The 13443-nt window shown below is 34.2% G+C and overlaps 1 protein-coding gene across 2 annotated transcripts in view; it reads right to left on the reverse strand.

The window, feature by feature from the left end:
* The window catches only part of LOC141487798 (putative methyltransferase-like protein 24), a 328482-nt gene that overhangs the window by 131462 nt on the left and 183577 nt on the right, over positions 1–13443 (reverse strand). For both annotated transcript variants that reach the window (XM_074187341.1, XM_074187340.1), the window contains exon 3: positions 8460–8599. In XM_074187341.1, coding sequence (XP_074043442.1) covers positions 8460–8599 — 140 coding nt within the window. The remainder of the gene's footprint in view (positions 1–8459; positions 8600–13443) is intronic.

The following is a 13443-nucleotide window of genomic DNA, read 5'->3' on the forward strand; positions in this document are numbered from 1 at the left end:
GCTAATCAGGGAATTATGCTGCAGAAAAAATGAGAGAGAATTATTCTCTCAGTCATATTTGCATTTTGTTCCATCTCCCTCTCTTCCTTTCTCTCTCTCTCTCTCTCTCTCTCTCTCTCTCTCTCTCTCTCTCTCTCATTGAATAACTTTGTCTTCCATTAAAGGGATTTCCATCAATAGTAAGCAGTTGAAAGAGATATAAATCTCTCTCAAAAATACATAATTCATGCTTCTAAAATCCTACTAAACTGGATTTAGTCATTAAGAGTACTGAGAATGTAATTGAAAAATGATCAAAGGATATGAAAAGGAAATTCTCAGATAAAGAAATTTAAGCTATCTATAGTCAAATAAAAATGCTCTAAAAAAAGGCTCTAAATCGTAATTAGAGAAATGCAAGTTAAAACAATTCTGAGGTACTATCTCACACTTATTAGATTGGTCAATATAACAAAAAAGGAAAATGATCAATATGGGAGGGGCAACTGGGACATTAATGCATTATAGGTAGAGTTGTGAACTAATTTTTCTGGAGAGCAACTTGAAATTATGCCCAAAGAGCAATAAAACTATGCAAACCCTTTGATCCAGCAATACCACAATTAAATCTGTTTTTCAAATATATTATGAAAAAGAGAAAAAACCCTCATGTACAAAAATATAACAGCTTTTTCATGGTAGCAAAGAATTAGAATTTGAGGGGATACCTATCAATTAAGGAATGGCTAAATAAATTGTGGTATATGAATGTTATGGAACACTATTGCTCTATAAGAAACCATGAGGAATGGTATTTCAGAAAAGCATGGAAAGACTTCCATAAACTGAGCAGAATCAGAAGAACATTATACATATTAACAGCAACCTGGGGTAATGATCAATCATGATGAACTTGATCATTTCTAATTTTTAAAAAAAAAAAATTATTTATTTAAGGCAATGGGGCTAAGTGACTTGCCCAAGATCACACAGGTAGGCAATTATTAAATGTCTGAAGCTAGATTTGAAGTCAGCTACTCCTGATTCCAGGGCCAGTGCTCTAAGAAATGCACCATCTAGCTGCTTGTACTTGATCATTTTGGTAGTACAATAATCAAAGACAATACTAAAAGACTTGTTGATGGAGAATACCATCCATATCCAGAGAAGGAACTGTGGAGCAGACTAAAGTTTATAATCTTCATTTTTTTCTTTAAAAAATGCTGTCTTGTTTTTCTCTCTAAATTTTTGCTTTCATTTGGATGTGATTCTTCTCTCACAACATGATTAATATGGATCTATGTTTAGCATGGTCATAGATATAGAACCTGTATTACATTGCTTTCTGTTGAGGGAGAAAGAAAAATGTAAAAAAATGATTATTGAAAACTACAGTTACATGTAGTTGGAAAAATAGAGAAACAAAAAGAAGAAATTAACCAAAAAAGAGTCTTTTGAGTAAAATCATTGTTAAAAAAAAGGACTATCTTTGAAATAAAAAGGTAGACTGAAGCAGAAAAAGATGGGGTGGGAGTCAGGAGTTTGAATACTGTGTTAATTAGGGCAATTCCTTTCTCCTCCTTTAACCTTGCATTTGTCATCTTTAAAACCATGGTGTTTGATTAAATGATCTCTAAAGTAAAAAGAAAAAAAAAAAGAGTGCTGAGAATGGCATCTGAGACAGGAAAGAGTGTAGTTAATCTTTCTTTTGTTTCCAGATGTGTTCCTGGTTCCTTAAGGAACAACTATATAACTATACTCCTTCACTTTCCTTCTCTCTACTACCTGGAAAACCCATTATCATTGTGCCTCCTCCTACCCCTTGACTAGTTCTTAGCCCTCACTGAAAACTGATAAAGCTTAGAACTTCTAACAAACAACCCATAACTATATGGGCCAAAGGTTTCATTGCTCTGACTCCTCCATTAACCACAATGTAAAGGGTAGGAGAGGATAACAATTAGACATGTTCCTCTAAGAAATGAACATTTGGGATGGGGGGGAAGGATAAAATGGTAGAAGATGGAATAAATTGTATCTCATGGATAAAACCCAAGGAATCATAGCCCTGAGTTATGGTAGTGAGGGGTCAAGAGTCAAAAGTATTTTATCTATGTAGAGAATCAGGTTTAGGACTTCTGTCTTCTATCAAATGTGTGTTCCTATACAATTATTCAACAATCACTTATTAAAAAACCTAGTATGTGCCAAAAAACTATACTAAGTGATTGAGATATAAAGTCAAACATGACACTCTGCTTTGGAGAAATTTGTATTTTAATGGAGAATAGAAAACATATACAAAACTATTATAAATTACTTTTGGAAAAAAAATGCACAGGCAGCTGGGATGAACTAACAAAGGCTTCCAGTAGAAGGTAGTCTTCTTAAGTCTTGAAAGAAACCAAATATTTGGAGGATCAGAGCTGGGAAAGAGTCTATTCCAGGCATGCGGGACAGTCAGAGTAAAGACACAGAGATAGGAGATGCAAAATTGTTTATGCAGAACAGCAGGTAAGACAGTAGAGTTGGATTCCAGTGTCTAGAGAGGAGTAAAGTGAAATAAGACTAGAAAAATAGGAAGGAGGCAAATTGGAAAGAACTATTTTTTTTTAAGATTTTTAATCGTTGGTTATATTATCTGTCTGACTCTTTATGACCCCATTTGGCATTTTCCTAGCAATAATACTGTAGTGGTTTGCCATTTCCTTCTCCAGCTATTTTACAAATGAGGAAATTGAGGCAAACAGGGTTAAGGGACTTGCCCAGGGTCAAACAACCAGCAAGTATCTGAGATCAAATTTGAACTCAGGAAGATGAGTCTTCCTGACTCCGAGCTCAGCACTCTATCCATTGTACCACCTAGCTGACCCAATGATACCCTTAATGACCTTTAAAAAAATAAGATTTCCAGACAAAAGTATTGGGATTGAGGGAGAGAGTAGCTTTGTGAAGCATGACTCCTTATATGTTAGGGAGATTTCCCTCTTCAACTTTTCCCCTCTATCTGGAAGGGACTCAGAGACATTACCTTCTGACTCCAGTAGAGAAAGTTACAGGGTGTAAAGCAGTTTCAAGGAACATGGCAACAGAAAAGACAAATGATTATAGATTCTAGGAAAGATACTATTCCTGATAGTCAACAGTCAAGCTGAAGAGAGATGAGGAACCAGAGAGCTCTAACAAATGAATTGCCTATAGAAATGCTTCATTCAGTCAGCAGGGGAACAATGTGAAGACAAAAGACAATAGAATCCTCTAACCCTGGAGGAGTGAGCTGCCTTGGTGACCAGTATACTTTTCAAATCTGTGACCACTCTTCCTATGGTAGTGATTTTTATTATTCAGTTATTTTTCAGTTGTGTCCAACTCTTCATGGGGTTCTTGGCAAAGCTACTGAAGTTGTTTGTCATTTCCTTCTCCAGTTCACTTTACAGATGAGGAAACTGAAGCCAACAGGATTGAATAACTTATTCAGTATCTCACAGCTAGTAAGTGTCTAAGGCAAAATTTCAACTCAAGAGATAAGACTTGAGTTTTTCTGACTCCATGTTTAGCACTGTCTACTGTGCATATTAATTTAAAAGTTCAGACCCCCCCCCCGCAGAGTAATCTAGAACATGGGGTACTAGATGGCTCCCTAAGGACTAAACCTACAGACTTGTGAGTGCTAAATTGTGGAAGTATCCTAAAAGGTTTCTACATATAACTTTAATGAGTTATTCTAGTGGATATAATATTAAGTAAAATATAAAAAGATAGTTGTGAAAGAAAGGAATGAGTCAGCATTATGAGTAGGAAAAAACCCTAGATTTAGTATCAGGAAACTTGATTTTGCATTCTGGCTATATTTTTTTTTCCATTGTGATATTGGGTGAATTCATCTTTCTGGGTCTTAGTTTTTTCATTATCTGCAAAATGAAGGAATCAGACAGGTGAACTCTAAAACTTCAAACTCTAAAACTTCTGATTCTTAATGAAAACAATATTAAAGACAGATTTTTAAATATTTTTAAAAATAAAAAATGAATACCTCCCAAGGGCCTGTGTAATTATTTCTTCAGTGATCTTAGTCTTTTTCGATGTACTATGAAATAAATTCTGTCTTCATTAATTATTTGTCTTAACTTCAAAATATAGCCAGTTCACACTGAAAAGACCTGCCTCAGTCACCTATTTCTGAATCCATAGACTTCAAGTTAAAACCTGGACATGGCTAGTTCCCTAAAAAAATGTTCAGGGCTAAGCAAAGTCCAGTCCATTGGAGCTGGTCCAGAATGGAATTGATGACTTTTATGTCTGATGCCTGACCAATCACTAAGGGCTCCACAAGACCTGCTTCAGCCATTTTCGTAGCCATTGGAAGAAATTGTACTCATTCACCCATTCCACTAGGGGGAAGTCTTCAAATGCTTGGAGGAGAAATCACTCTAACTCACCCACAAGTTTGAGATTTATTCCTTTCCCACCCCTGGAATAATTTGTACATATCATCGGCCATTCATAACATTCTGCATAATTGGATTAAACTATAATTATTATTCTTTATATAGGTATGGTAAAAATTAGAGTTCCCAAGACTCTTTCAGGGGTATCCAGGAAGCCAAAATTATTTTCATAATAATGTTAAAACATTTTAATTTCTATGTGATCCAATAGATAGAGTGTTGACCTTGGAGTCAGGAAGACTTGAGTTCAAATTTGGTCTTAAACACTCATTTAACATTACTCACCTCAGTTTTCTCATCTATAAAATGAGCTGGAGAAGGAAATACCAAATTATTCCAGTATTTTTGCCAAGAAAACTCCAATGGAATCACTAAGAATCAGAAACAACTGAGCAACAGTAACCAATAATAACAATAGATATAATCTACATAAACAAAAATCCTTTTGGAAGTCCCTAATACTTTTTTAAGAGTGTAAATGGGTCCAGAATTTCAGAAAAGTGCTTGCCTAGAATTTAGGATTTCTGGACTTTGAGTACAAAGATCTGTGTTCAAACCCTTCCTTTACTTTTGTGTGTAATTTTGGTTTAGTTCATTATTCCATTATAGATTTGAAGAATGAGGGCTAATACTAAGATTAAACATTCTTAGCCTCTCTTGTTTAATGACCCTTTTAGCTGCCTTGGAAAGTCTGTGGATCCTTATCTCAGACCAATGCTTTTAATGCACAAAATAAAATACATAGGAAGACAAAGAAAATTAGTTATGTTCAAGTAATCAAAATTTAAAAAAAGCTCATTGGATCTTATTTAATCATTGGGTTAGAACCCCTGAAAGATGATCTCTTAGGTAAATCCCATCAATTCATGTCCTCAATAATGATTGGTTGTAGTCATTTTATTCCCCCCCCCCCATTATCTTTTTTGGCATTTTCTTTCTTTCCTGAGGGTAAATCTATGACCAATAGATGATAAGCTTGAGAGCTGGTGTTTTTAATTTAGACAACTATCCCACGAGTTCAAGAGTACTTGGGTTCCTTGCTTCAACATCTTCAAATGACTATTTGCAAGAGTCTATACCTGAAAAGATGAAGAAAGCCCAAGATATGCCTTGACTGGATGGGAGAGGCAGGTCTGAGATAAAAGGGAAATATCTGTTGCACAGACCCACAAAACTGTTTTTACCTTCCAGAGTACTAGAATTACGACTGGTTATAGTTTTATATTTTGGGTATTTGTTATTCCACACTTATCAGTCTTCAGTGTTTTAAGCATTTCTTTTGGTGGGGGAAATAAATTGTAATCCAATATCTACTTTGTACACTGGTAACTTTTTATGATGGAAACCTCTTAATACCCCTTAAGGGGTCAAGTCAAGAATAAGCACAGAAGATAAAACTCTGGGCCTAGAGTCAAGAAGATTTGAGTTCAAATATATCCTCAGATACTTACTAGGGACCCTGTGCAAATGACTTAACCTCTATCTGCCTCAGTTTCCTCAACTATAGAATAGGAATAGCACCCTATTGCCCAGGGTTTTTGTGAGGTCCAAATGAGTAGTAAGGCACTTAATAAATATCTCTTGGATTCCTTCCATTCTTTAAGAGATTTTTCCCTAAAGGGATGTGGGAAATATAGGACACTAATACATTGTTGGTGGAGCTGTGAACTCACCCAACCTTTCTGGAGAGCAATTTGGAATTATGCCCAAAGGGCAGCAAAAATGTGTATACCCTTTGATCCAGCAATACCACTACTGGGTCTATACACTGAAGAGAGGATGAAAAGGGTTAAAAACATCACTTGTACAAAAATATTCATAGCAGCCCTGTTTGTGGTAGCAAAGAATTGGAAATTGAGTGAATGTCCATCAATTGAGGAATGGCTGGACAAATTGTGGTATATGTACGTTATGGAACAATTTCAGAGAAGCCTGAAAGACATGCATGAACTGATGCTGAGAGAGATGAGCAGAACCAGAAAAACATTGTACAGTGTAACAGCAACATGGGGTGATGATCAAGCTTAATGGACTTGCTCATTCCATCAGTACAATAATCAGCGACAATTTTAGGGTATCTGTGATAGAGATTACCATCTTATCCAGAGAAAGAACTGTGGAGTTTAAACAAATACCAAAGACTATTGCCTTCATTTAAAAAAAAAGTTTTCTTATTTACTACTTAATTTTTCTATCTCATATATTTTATTTTTTCTTCATGGATATGATTTTTCTCTCACACATTCGATTTTGATCAATATATATAGCATGGAAACAATGTAAAGATTATTAGACTGCCTTCTGTGGGGGGGGAGGGAAGGGAGGGAGGGGAAATTGTAAAATTCAAAAACACTGCAAAAAAGTGATAGATAAAAACTACTATTGCATATAATTGGAAAATAAATAAGCCTTTATAAAAAAAGAAATCAGACTCCAACTACATATTGTTTACAATAAAAACAAAAAGACACACAAAATTAAAATAAAGGACTTGAGCAGAATCTAATATGCTTTAACTGAAGTTTAAAAAAAAGGTAGGAATAGCAATCTCAGACAAAGCAAAAGAAAAAAAGTGGGCCTAATTAAAAGAAAAATCAGTAAGAACTACATTTTGCTCAAAGGTGACATAGAGAGTAATACAAAGAAAATTTTATAATAAGTTTCTTGGACAAAGGTTTCATTTCATATACACACACACACACACACACACACACACACATATATATGTGTGTATATATATATATATATATATATATATATATATATATATATATATACAGAGAGAGAGAGAGAGAGAGAGAGAGAGAGAGAGAGAGAAATGAATCATTTATTAACCCCAAAAAGGACCATTCCCTATATGATAAATGATCAAAAGCTATGACCAGGCAGTTGTCAGAAGAAATCAAAGTTATACACAATCATGTGAAAAAATGCTCTAAATCACAATTGATTAGAGAGATACAAATTAAAAAGACTCTGTGGTATCACTTCACACTTTTCAGAAATGACAAATTCCAGAGGGGATGAGGAAAAATAGGTACACCTCTAAACTGTTGGTAGAGCTGTGATTTGGTCCAAACATTCTGAGAGAGTAATTTGAAACCATGTTCAAAGGATTTTAAAACTGTTTGTACCCTTTGACCCAGCAATACCACAACTGGGTCTGTACCCCAAAGCAATCAAGGGAAAAAGAAAAGAACCTCTATGTGCAAAAAAAAATTTTATAGAAACTATTTTTTATGGTGGCAAAGAATTGGAAAATTGAAGTGATACTAATCAATTGGGCAATGACTAAACAAGTTTTAACATATGATTGTAATCTATAGTGCTATAAGAAATGATAGGGTGGGAATGGTTTCAGGGGAAAAGACCAAAATCCATGCAAGATCTCTCTGAATTGATGCAAAGTAAATTGAGAAGAACTGGGAGATTATTGTGTGTGCTAACAACAATGATGTCATATTGATCAACTGTGAATATCTTGGTTACTACAATCAATACAGCGATTGAAGACAATTCTAAAAGACTCATGCATGATGAAAAAATTCTACCCATTTCCCTTAAAATATACAAAAATATCTTACTGTTTGATTATTATCCCAGGAATCTTTTATGCAACTCTAGTCATCTCCCTTGTGTATATGGTAATCACTGTGCCTGAGATGATGCTTCTCCCTGAGCCCTTCTAATTAGCCAGAATCCCTTCTCTCTCTTATATGGAAGCTTAATTTAATCCTAAATTCATGAGCTACAATCATGGAAACCATATCCCTGTTGAAAGCTGAAGCTGTCAATTTACTGCCATAAAAGGAAGGGAAAGACAAGCAAGCCTTGGAAAGAGTGAAATTAGTGGCAAACAAACTCCATGTGCCCTCCAGGTACAAGCAGATGATAGACAGATATGTCTTCAGTGAGACAAGTAAAGAACCAATAATATTCTTTAAAACTTGACTCCATGGGCCTTTGGATGATACTGAAACAGTCCCAGATGGTAGAAGTGGATTTGATTTTTCCTTTGCCTTATATACTCACCCCAAAGAGTAAAGACGGCATCGTTTATTTTGGATTTGATGAGCCAAGTTGAACTTCTCATCAAGACAGATAGACCAGGGCTTCTTTGTGTTTCCAGATTCACTTGTCAGGCCACTAGGGACCAAGTGGTTGCATGAAATCTGTAAAGGTCACATAACATTTTTAAAAAAATATTTTAAGTCACATAACATTTTTTAAAAAATATTTTAAGTCAAAATTGAATGTGCTTATAGCCTCTACAGGCTATAAGAGTTAAAGGGAGGAAGCACAACATTTTAAATGCTTAAAAAAACCAAAACTAAACATAAAAAATAGAGGGAGCCCCTGAAGACACTGTTCCTATAAGCTTACCTTTCTTTTGGAAAATAGTGGAAAGCTACTTGTTTTGTTTAGTTGCATTGGATTTTGGTAAGAAGCTGATAGGAAGGAAAACTTTTTTAAAATACTGTTGAGGGAAACATTTTAACTGTAACATAGAGGAAGCTAAGTAGAATAAGACTTTAGATTTGGTATAAGTCAGCTTGTCAATTCAGTTTAATTTATTGAAGCATTTATTGATCAGAATTTACAATGCTAGTATATAATATATATAATATGGATAAATGATCAGCATTTATTAAGCATCAGGCATTGTGTTAGGGCACAAAGACAAAAAATTAGCAAACCCTGATCTCATAACTGAAATTACTAAGGCCCAGAGAAATTAAGTAACATACAAAGTTACACAGTTCATAAATGATTTATTGTAACTCAGTCATTTTTCAATTATGCCAAACTCTATGATCACATTTGGCAAAAATATTAGAGTGATTTGCCATTTCTTTCTCCAGCTCATTTTACAGATGAGGAAACTGAGGTAAACAAGGTGAAGAGACTTGCTCAGGGTCACACAGTAAGTATCTGAGGTCGAATTTGAATTCAGAAAGATTTCAGGTCCAGCTATGCAATTTATGCATGTTTCCTGTCTTTCAATGTTCTTCTAGCCTCCATTAAAAAAGAGGATATCACGATCCAAATGAGAAAATTTTCTTCAATAATAAAAACTAAACTCTTCTGTAAAATAAAGAGAGATGATTTATGGAACTCTCTGTTTTTCTGGACTGGGGAAAACTCCCATGGAGCTGGACATATGCTCAGGTATTCTGTGGGACATGCCTTCTACTCCCTTGCTCAAAGACACATATCTTAAGCAACTCCTAATTAGTCCAGTTATGTCAAAGATTGATTAACTACAGAATCAGGAGAAACTGCCTATTTGGTAGGCTGCAAAAGGCACTGAAGAGAAATTTCTCTCTGTGTCTCTGTCTATCTGTCTCTCATTCTGTGTGTGTTTGTGTCTGTCTGTCTGTCTGTCTCCCTCTCCCTCTCTGTCTCTATCACTCTCTATTTCTGTCTCTCTGTCTGTGTGTGTGTGTGTGTGTGTGTGTATGTGTTTCTCTCCCTTTCTGTCCTCTTTCTCCCCCCCTTTCTTTTGTCCGTCTCTTTTCCTCCTCTTCCTTTCTCCTTCTAGAATTTTCTCTTTATTAGAATTTCCAGAAAATGAAAAGGGAGCTCTTCTCTCTAGCCATCCCATAAGCACATATTCCATAGAAAAGGGGATCAAAGTAAATGCCCAATGCTCTAGAAGATATCCCAGTCCAACAGATAAGAGGGATCCTCAGATCATTAGTGTTTCAAAATAAAACAAGTAAGAAAAGCAAAGAAAATGAATATCAAAAAAAAAAAAGTCAAACTCTCTGATCTCACTTGTACCCTAAGAAAACATGCTATTCATTTGGGGAGACTTTTGAGAGCTTACATGGCTTGTACAGCTGCAGCTGTAAGAGCTAAAAGCAACATTTACTGTTGCCAAGATAGCGATCTTACCAAGCAATTCTATGTTTTCCCAGACCAGGAGGAAGCACAGCAAAAATGCTTCATTTTATAAAGAAGATCTATGAATTGAAGGCAGGTCTAAGCTACTTTCCAGGAGACAAGGAAACATGTAAAATGCAAAATATATTTTTTTAATGCCATGTTGTTTGAAAGTGCTTTGGAAATATAATAGAAACGCAGCTAATTGGGTTATTCTCATCAACTTCATCAGTCTTCCTAATGCTTGATAGTTACCTGGCCAACCACTCTTGCCACATATTTTTCAGCAAATTCTAAGTATAGATTTAAATTGGGGGATTGGGGGAGGGACCTGAGGAAAGGTTGAAGAGGAATAAAAAAGAAATCTCACAGAACACTGCACACCCTAACAGCAACATGGGGGTGTTAATCAACCTTAACAGACTTGCTCATTCCATCAGTGCAACAATCAGGGACAATTTGGGGATATCTGCAATGGAGAATACCATCTGTATCCAGAGAAAGAATCATGGAGTTTGAACAAAGACCAAAGATTATTTATTACCTTTAATTTATTTTTTTTAATTTTTAAAAATTTAATTTATGTTGAGTTTTACAATTTTCCCCCTAATTTTACTTCCCTCCCCCCACAGAAGGCAGTCTGTTAGTCTTTACATTGTTTCCAGGGTATACATTGATCCAAATTGAATGTGATGAGAGAGGAATTATATCCTTAAGGAAGAAACATAAAGTAAAAGAGATAGCAAGATTAGACAATAAGATATCAGGATTATTTTCTAAATTAAAGGTATTACTTTAATTTAAAAAAACCCATTATCTTATTATGTAATTTTGCTATCTCTTATGCTTAATTTCTTTTCCTTAAGGATATGATTTTCTCTCATCACATTCAACTTAAATCAATGTATATCATGGAAACAATGTAAAGACTAACAGACTGCCTTCTGTGGGGGGTGGGGGAAGGGAGACGAGATTAGAGGAAAAGTTGTGAAATTCAAAATAAACAAATAATTTTTAATAAAAGTAAATCTCATAATCCTAGTATCATCTATTGCTTCTTTCCTCTTGCTCCCTTCTTTTTCCTAGTCTTTGTCTATTTTTTTTATGTTGTATTGAAACAAACACAAGAAATAAACATTTTTTTAAAAACACAAAGCAATATTGAACCTCCTTTCAAGAACTTTAACTAGTAAGGGCAACTAAGTAGTGCAGTGAATAAAGCACTGGCAGATGTCAGGAAGAGCTGAGTTCAAATTTGACCTCAGACACTGACTGTGTGATCCTGGCAAGTCACTGAGTGTCTCCCCAAATGTCTCCCCACCTTAAAAAAAACAAACTTTAATTAACACAGGGCATTTAGGGTATAAAAGGAAAAACCTTCTAAAATGGGAGAGAGGAGAGTTCAGAAAGCTTAGGGTCTAGTTCTGACTCTCCACCTGAACAGTTCACTTAATTCAATTCCACAAACTTTTGTTTAATAACTATTATGTGGTAAAATATTGGGCCTCTTTAGGCCTCAGTTTCCTCTTTTGTAAATTGAGAGGGTTGGACAAGAGAACAGCTAACATCCTTTCTGTTATTTATATTTAATGCATGCTTATAAACTTTTATTAAGGGGGAAGTTATGACTGAGGATTATTTTTTTCACTTAGATGAAAATTGCAGGATATAGGGGATTGGAAAATGCATTTCTTTTCCTTCCACATATTTGATCTCACCAAGTATATTTGTTGTCATTATTAGAAAGAAAAGTCCTCCATTCCAATATCTTTTTTATAGTCCTACCTTCTCTCAAAGGATCATAATAAAATGAAGGAATTTCTTGTCTGTATGCTTTTTATTGTCATCTTTCAAAGGCATTAACATCAAATACCAACTGGGAATAATGGACAGTTTCCCAATTATAATTCTCTTAAAAAAAATAAATTTCAATGTTGGTTACTTTCATTTTCTGGATGAAATTTATAGTCAAGGATCCAGGAAATCCCCTGAAAATAAATAAATGAAACTAGAATAACATAGATAATGCAAATCGTATAATTCTTGCTTAATTTTCCCCTTGCAATTTAAATCATTAAAAACTGGATAGATAGATTAAGAAGGTATACTCTAGAAAACAAAATTATGTGGACAAATCTAATTTTAGTGACTATTGTATCCTGCTTCATTTTTGTGTTCTGAAGCTGAATGGATAGAAAAAGTGCTTGAAAAATTATACTCATTAGGCAAAATGCATTTCAAATACCATCATTATGCTTTTGCAGTACCATTAACTAGAGGAATCAATGATTTAAAATCAAAAGGAATCAATGATTTAAAAAATGCCTCATTTCAAATTCATAAACATCCTACTTTATTCAGTAGGTATATTCATATTCACACATAATTTTGGGAAATCAAGTCAAATTTGAAACATACTCTTAGTTCACCATTTAAATATGTATTCTTAATCCAGGATATGAATTTATTTTTCTTACTAGTTAATAATATTTCAATATAATTGGTTTGCTTTGTAATCCTGTAATTTTATAAATTTATAAATTTATAAAATTTATAAATTTATAAATTTAAACTATTATTCTGAGAAAAGATCAATAAACTATCAATTATATTGTCAAAGAAGTCTATGACAAAAAAAGTTCATATAACATTCATCTAAGGGCCCTCTATGGAGCAAGCAAGGGCTTTCTTTTTGAAGGGAGGAGGGAGAGGAGGGAGGGAAGGGGAAAAAATTTGGAATTCAAAATCCTATTTTAAAAAATGATTGTTAAAATTGACTTTATATATAATTGGTAAAAATACTATTTGTAAAAAATATATTATTGTGTCATAAGAAATGATGGACATAATGGTTTCAGAAAAATCTGGGAAGACTTATAGGAACTCATACAAAGTGATTTTAACTAGAACATCATACATAGTAACAGCAATATTGTATGGATGATCAACTGTAAAAACCTTAACTACTCTAATCAAGATACTTCCCAAAAAACCATGAAGAAAAATGTTATACACCTCTAGAGAGAGAACTGATGAACTCTAAATGCAGATTAAAGCATACTTTAAAATTTTTTTGTCATTATTCTTTTATTCTTTTGCAGCATAGCTCACATGGAAGCATATTTTGTAA

This window comes from Macrotis lagotis, chromosome 5 (assembly GCF_037893015.1).
Source record: "Macrotis lagotis isolate mMagLag1 chromosome 5, bilby.v1.9.chrom.fasta, whole genome shotgun sequence".
NCBI lineage: Eukaryota > Metazoa > Chordata > Mammalia > Peramelemorphia > Peramelidae > Macrotis > Macrotis lagotis.